General features: G+C 58.0%; 1 protein-coding gene across 4 annotated transcripts; it reads left to right on the top strand.

Moving 5' to 3' along the window:
* The first annotated feature begins 390 nt into the window (after positions 1-390).
* On the top strand, positions 391-6,645 carry TMEM80 (transmembrane protein 80). Of its 4 annotated transcripts, none has more exons than XM_064575933.1 (5): positions 391-560; positions 3,263-3,282; positions 4,045-4,138; positions 4,231-4,350; positions 5,716-6,645. In XM_064575933.1, exons 1-5 carry the CDS (start codon positions 542-544, stop codon positions 5,919-5,921), a joined length of 459 nt encoding a protein of 152 aa, XP_064432003.1. In that variant the 5' UTR covers positions 391-541; the 3' UTR covers positions 5,922-6,645. The 4 variants fall into 4 exon arrangements, with proteins under 4 accessions (XP_064432003.1, XP_045748909.1, XP_064432001.1 ...); XM_045892953.3 differs by having other exon boundaries at positions 4,231-4,323; XM_064575931.1 differs by having other exon boundaries at positions 417-560; positions 3,263-4,138.
* Positions 6,646-6,749: the final 104 nt, after the last annotated feature.

Raw genomic sequence — 6,749 nt, forward strand, 5'->3', positions numbered from 1 at the left:
GCCGACGGCCAAGAGTCCGGAACCGAGGAGGGCCGAAGCGGCCCGAAGTGCGGAGCCGAGTCGGTCCGAATTGGCCCGAAGCGGCACGAGGGCTTCCGAGCGGCTCTGCGCTACCCCGACTCGGCGCCTAAGAGCGCTGCGCCCCCCGTCGTCCCCCGCAAGAGGGTCGCCAACTGCGGGGCCGGATCTCGCCGATCTCCGACGCAGTGCGGCCGGGCCCAGAGAACCTCTCGCCGCAGGCTCCGCCCGCCCCCGCCGCGAGCGGGAGCCGAGTCCGTCCGAGGCGGAGCCGAACAGAGCCGAACGCTGCCGAGCCCGGATACTCCCGAGCCTCGGCTCTCCGCCTCCTCCTGTACGAAAGTGCCCGAGCGCTGCCGGACGGGTCGAACGGGCCTCGGCCGCGGATCGAATCAACTCCCGAAGCGCGGCGCGGTCGGGTCCCTTCGGGAGCAGAAGCGAAAATGGCCGAAGACGCGAATAGTGCGGAGCCGAGAGACTGCTGGGATCGCGGCGGACTCGGCGGGCGGGGCCGGGCGGCAAGATGGCTGCCGCACGGCGAGGTGAGGGGGCCCGGGGCGGGCTCCTCGGGGGGCTGCCCGGGGGGCCTGGGGGGCCGGCCGCGAGGGTCTCGGACAGCGCAGCGCCCGTCCGCCCGCGGCTTGGGCCGGGGCCCCGCGCGGGCGGGGGCGGAGGTCGCCCCGGGAAGGGGGTTCTATGGGGTTTGGTTCTTTCTGGTGATGGGAAGGCGGACGGGTCTAGGGCGTCTCCCAGCGGTTGCGGCTCCGCGGTCTTGAATGTCTTGGCGAGGTGCGGCCCCGGGCCGGTTGGGCGCCTCTTGCGCTCCCGTGGCCGGCGCCCCGCTCGGCGCAGAAGCCCAGCTGTGCGCGGCGCTGGGGGTGGGGGGACCGTCCCCCGCCGCCGGCCCTGGACGGGGGACCCCCTCTCCCGCCGGCGACCCTGGGGGGCCTCCCGTCCCCCGCCGCCGGCCCTGGAGGGCCGCATGCAAGATGCCGTGGGCCCCGGGCGCTGGGCCCCGTGTGTGGCCGTGGACCGGGCCGGCTGCGGCAGCTGCGCGCTCCAGAGAGCGAGGGGGCCCGTGTGCCTTGAGGGCAGGGCAAGAGCTGGTCACGGCGCTGGGGGCACCCTGTCGCGGTCGCCAGCAGCTTCGTGTCCAGCGCAGAGTGCTGGGCCACGTGGCAAGCCCCTGTTGCCAAGCTAGGCACAGCCGGTGCGTGCCTCGGTGGCTCAGACGTCCCTAAGGTCGGGCCGTGGAAGCTCACCAGCGGTGGGCATGGCTCCTGCTGGTGCAGGTCCTGCTCGTGCCACCAGGGCCCCTGCCGTCCCTGTGGCATTTACGGTACTGAGCTCTCGGCCAGCGTGACAGCTCCTGGGTGAACACTTGTGTGGTGAAAAGAAAGTGCACGAGTGGGAGGTGGCTGTTACCCCCGGCTCCGAGTTTCCCGTGTGTCTGGTTTAGCACCCACTTCTCCGGCCTCCGTCCTGCACCAGGTTACTGGCGGGAGAGCAGAGAGGAGGAGGGAGCCGCGAGCAGAGGTCTGTGTGGTCTGTTGTCTTCAGAGCCCTCCCCAGGGCTCCAACTCGCCAGACCTTTGTGGAAGGCCACTGGCAATGAGGTGTGTCTGCCTTTGGTGGCAGGAAGTCCACACCAGAACGGGATCTCTGTGCACACCTTGTGTATCACCGCAGGGGATCATCTGTTCTCTTTACTTCCACGTGAACTTAAACACCTGTTGATGGCCTCGTTGTTACAGTAACTCATTGACAAAAAATGCTAGGTCCCAAAAGCCAGGGCTGTCCTTAGAATGAGCTCCTGAAGGTCTGAAATCCATAGAAGAGCCAAACTGATTGTAGCCACCTTTTATGCTAATTATTTAAACCCCATTTCACGTGAAGTGTTTACACAGCATTTTTTTCCTGAGCCCCCACAGTTCTGATCCATGAGAGTGGTTGGCTGGCAAACAGATTTGAAGTGTCTGAAGCCAACCTTCAAGGGAAGAATCAAAAGGGAGGAAAACCCCAATCAGTGTGAAATTCACCCAAATAATGGCAAGCATCTAGGCAGCCTAGTTTAGCTACCTCCTGGAAAAGAACAGATCGGGTTTCAAGAGCGCACCGCCTGTAATGTCATGCAAGTTTATAAAGGATCCTGCACGAGCTTCACGCTCCCTGCACGTGCTGCCTCTCCTGGACGCTGAGCTCTGAATCTGTTACTAATTCCCCATGCCGACCCATTTAAGACCCCTGCCCCAGCAAGACTCCACAGAAGGCCCGAATCTGCTTTGATGTGCCCCACAAACCTCAGCAACGCTGAGAGTGTCTCTCCTGCCCCCTTGCAGAGGGGAACTGGAGAGAAGACCAGACAGACTGGTTCACATCACTGTCCTGCTTGCTGCTTGGCAATATAGCTCAAGTCTTCTTCTGTAGGGTCTGTTTGCCAAATTCTCCGTTATTACTGATGTTTCTACATGTCACAAATGTGCCACTACTCTGAGCCTCTTGAGACAGGAAATCTGCCCCAGGACACGTTCAGTCGAAGGATTAGTCCAAGATAACTTCAAACTCAAAACCTCGGATTCTGAAGACCATTTCACGGGGAGAGAGGCTGTCATCTTAAGATGAGGGGAAACGTGTGCCTGCTATGGGGTAGGAGAAGGTCCAAGAGACGCACCACTGGAAGAAATTGGATTGCTGCTGTAGGAAATTATTGTTTGTGAGATTTGGGGCAATGTATAAAATTCTAGAGGAAAGCAAGTGTCTATCATCAATTACAAAAAAAAAAGAAGAAGAAGAAAGAAAGAAAAGATTTGTACCCTGAATCAGAAAAGGTTCTTCTCTAATTACATCCCTGTGGTAAATGCAGAAAGCACAGAGAATGAGAAAAGCTGCCGTCCTCTGGTGCCCAGGGCCTTCTCCCCCGGCGGTGGAGCAGAAATCTGCCTGTCCTGGCTGACCTGACCTCAGCCGTGGATGGAGGCCTCGCTTCCTCTCCACCGCTGAGCTCCCGAGTACACACTCTCTTCCAGCCTCAGGTTCTGAAAAGCAGATGGCAGATCCTCCTCGGAGGGACAGATGCAGAGGTGATAGAAAGGGACCTAGCTGCAGGCCCAGATAAAGGTGGCTTCTTTCTGTAAATACGGGGGAAAGAATGAAGCCGGGATCCTCTGTCAGTGTTGGAAACGGCCCAGGTAAGCACCCAGGTTGGACACTGGGGCCTCACAGACTGATATGCTTTGTTTTCCAGGGAGAGCTTCCTCCGCGGTGGTATCCTTCTGCTGTGTCCCCATGTCCCTCCGCTGGCCTCAGGCCCAGGCCTCCACAGGATGGCACTTCAGGGCTAGTTTGCTGGACACATGAAGGCAGCTCTGAGTTCCTGCTTTTTGTTCCTTTAAACTCCCATGCACACCCTTTCTATAAGTTCTGAGTAGAAATTCCACTTTTAAGTGGGAGGGACATTCACTAACAATTTAGAGTTGATAGGACTTCAGTGGGGCGTGCTGGCTCCATCACCCTCCTTCTTGACCCTGCACCTTGAGTGGGTGGCTGCCTGCCTCCCACCAGGCCCACCTGGAGCAAGAGAGTGAAGACCCCTCACTTTGAATACTTACAGACTCATTTTACCATAAACAAACAAGAAGCGTACAGTGCTCAGGAAAGTTAGTAGACATTTAACTGCACAAAAAAAGAGAATATATTTTCTTTGAAGAAAATGAAAAAAAAAGTCATTTTTTTCTATCTAGTAACCTGGGCCACAGTCAGGGTAATGCCCCCAAGGAAGCCTGGTGTTCCAAGGCCGTCCTGCCTGCGGTCACCAGGGATATACCCAGCCCTCCTGTTCCAGGCTAGGGCATTTCCTGTGACACCAGTGGAGTATGGGTGGAAGCCGCCCCAGGTAGGGAGCCAATGGCCAGGTCCCTGTGGCCACCCGCAGGTGCGCCTCTGAAGACCTGGCAAGGCGTGCCCCCTAGGGTGGATGCACAGGCAGGGCCCGTCTCTAGGCCCCACCGGTCCTTAACCACTGGCCAGCTCTCGTCCGTCTCTCTGCAAGTGCTGTTCTGCCTGAGTGGGGCATATTACGCCCTGTATTTCCTAGCTACACTCCTGATGATTACATATAAAAGTGAGTCTTAAACGCAAAGGCACATGGGCGGTGTCCTTGCTGCACCACCCCACCCCCATAACTGGAGTTCTCTGTTGTCCGCTGTTCTCCAGGTCAGGTTTTCAGTTATCCTCATCCTTACCTGGTCCTCGACCTGACTCTGCTGCTTCTGATGGGGATTCTGGAAGTGACTCGGTTATATCTTGGTGAGTTGACCGAAGACCACATAGTAGGTAGGATCACAGAATTACTAGCTTACGTGCTGGGAACCTCTAAATGCTCATCCCTTTATGATGTGGTTCTTAGAGACACTTTTGATGTCAACCGCTTAGCCACTTGCCTCGCAAGCCTCCCCTTACGATGTCATTAAGTAAATTAGTTTATTCAGAAGCTTAATTCAAGAGACAACGCTGGCACTAGCAGCATCCTTGGGAGAGACGGCAGGGGGACCGACAGCACGGAGATCAGAACCCAGCTTAGCCAGTTGACTGGAGCCCCCAAATGTTCACCTCACCTCCTTCCTTCCCCTTCCGTTGGCCTCAGCAGTCTGGGGAAGGATCTGGAGTGTTCTGTCGAGCCCCCAACAGGGCAGCGGAGCCTGGAGGAGTGGGAGGGCTCCCCGAGCCGCCTCAGTCCAGCTCCAGGGCCATTCATGTGCCCTCAGGCAGCCCCCTGTTCCGTCCTCCAACAGCACGAGCTTTGCCCCCTAGCCCAGCCCAGCCAGTGCTCAGCACACAGGGTCCTGTCAAGTCACAGGCACGCACACACCAGCACATCCGTGTTCTACAGTGGGGTCGTACATGGGTTGAGCATTCTCTCCATTAGAATAGCTGGGAGAGCCGACGACAGCTGGTGCTCTCAGGCCCCTCGCACGTCAGCACGTTCTGCGGGCACACCTGCGCCAGCGACGCCCAATCAGCGGTGAGGAGACGGGCCCACGCCCTTGTCAGCAGGGCCGCAGGACCCTTCAGGGGTCAGGAGCGGGTCTACTGGGCATGCGGGGCCATCAGCATCTGCTGTCACAGACGAGCCCACAACCCTGGGAGGGAGGCGGACGGTGCTGGGCACCTGGGTCAGCTACAGCAGCCAGGGAGCAACGTTTCCTGCGACTGACCGATTTATCTAAAATATTCAGGTTTGGTTCGGTTTTTTACAAGCATGCATGACATTCTCCAGAACTGGCCTCGGCCCAGAGTAAAATATTTTTGGAAATTTTAAACAAAACCTCCTCAGTCCACTTGGAATTAGGAAAACGTATCAGAATGCAACTGGGATCGTTTTTAGAAAAGGAAATTCCCTCTCCCATCCCCACAACTGACCCAGAGGCTAAGATTCAGACATTCTCCCGTGATTGGTTTTTACCCTCACTAGGGAGAACACACCCCTTGTCACACTTTGCTTTCTGACGTTTCATGAGTGATGTGGTGACCACAACAGGACCTTTTACCGAAAGTCCTCAGCCCTGCGTCCAGAGGGCCGTGCTGGTGATGAGCTGGCTCTTGGCCTCCCTGCCTCCTCGCAGCCCTCCTGGGCACACATGGGTCAGAGTAGGTGTCCCGGAGCCCAGCGCCCACTCACCTGACTGTTCTGCTCTCCAGGCACCAAGGGCAACCTGATGGAGGCCGAGGTGCCGCTGGCCATCAGCCTGGTCCTCACAGCAGTGGGTGCCCTGCTGTCCACCTACTTCCTGCTCTGGCAGACCCTGGTGCTGCGGGCAGACTCCATCCTCAGTGCCACACTCCTGGCACTCCATGGCCTGGAGGCCATCCTACAGCTGGTGGCCATTGCTGCCTTCGTCAGCTAGGCAGGCGGTGCCCAGCTTCCCTCCCCACGCCTCCCCCCCTCCCCAGGGTGGGACAGCTCTGGACAGAAGCCACTTCCCCGGAGCTCGGCCATGTCTGGCTGGCTCCCTCTGGGGTGCGCTGACCTGCTTGATCACCGAGGGGGGCAGGTGAGGATGGTGCATGATTTCTTGCGGTGCTGTGCATCTCTCACATAATTGCTGGCATTCCGTGCTTTCCACACTGGTCTACCTGGAGCTACAGGGTGGCGTGGGGAGCCAGGGACCCACAGCTCACGGCAGGCCAAGTCCTGGACAGCAGTCAGCTCTGCTTTGCAACAGAAAGAAAAGAAATGTGAAGGTGCCAGCAAGCTCTGATGTTTGGGGGGTTTTTGCAGAGGTGGCCCCTTTCCCCTTGGGGCTCCTGTGGGGAGGTGGTCTGAAGCCCCGGCACTGAGGGGAGGGAGGCAGAGAATGGGAGAGTGACGGAGAACAGCCTGCCACTGCCCCGGGCTGGGGCTTCAGGGCTCCGATGTCCAGGCCTCCGTCGGGAAACCATCAGGAACGTTTGCACTGTGTTAGACGCAGTCACAGAACGAAAGGGCTCCTGGAAGGACTCTGAGTTCATGTTCTCTAGTAACTTGCCTTCGTTATATCACACCCTCTCCACGTTTGGAATAACATGTTTGAATATCCAGGTATTTTCTCTTTGCCATGTTGTCGAAATAAATGTTTATACCTCCCTCAATTTCTCCTAAGGCCACCTACCTCTTCCAGGGTTCTCTCTGGATAGACAGGAGCACACCCCACCCAGGCCTCACCCAGACACCCAGGGAGCAGTGCTTCCCTGAA

Source organism: Mirounga angustirostris, unplaced genomic scaffold (genome assembly GCF_029215605.1).
Source record: "Mirounga angustirostris isolate CCGP_5_RB_7025 unplaced genomic scaffold, mMirAng1.0.hap1 SCAF_13, whole genome shotgun sequence".
In the NCBI taxonomy this organism is placed as follows: domain Eukaryota; kingdom Metazoa; phylum Chordata; class Mammalia; order Carnivora; family Phocidae; genus Mirounga; species Mirounga angustirostris.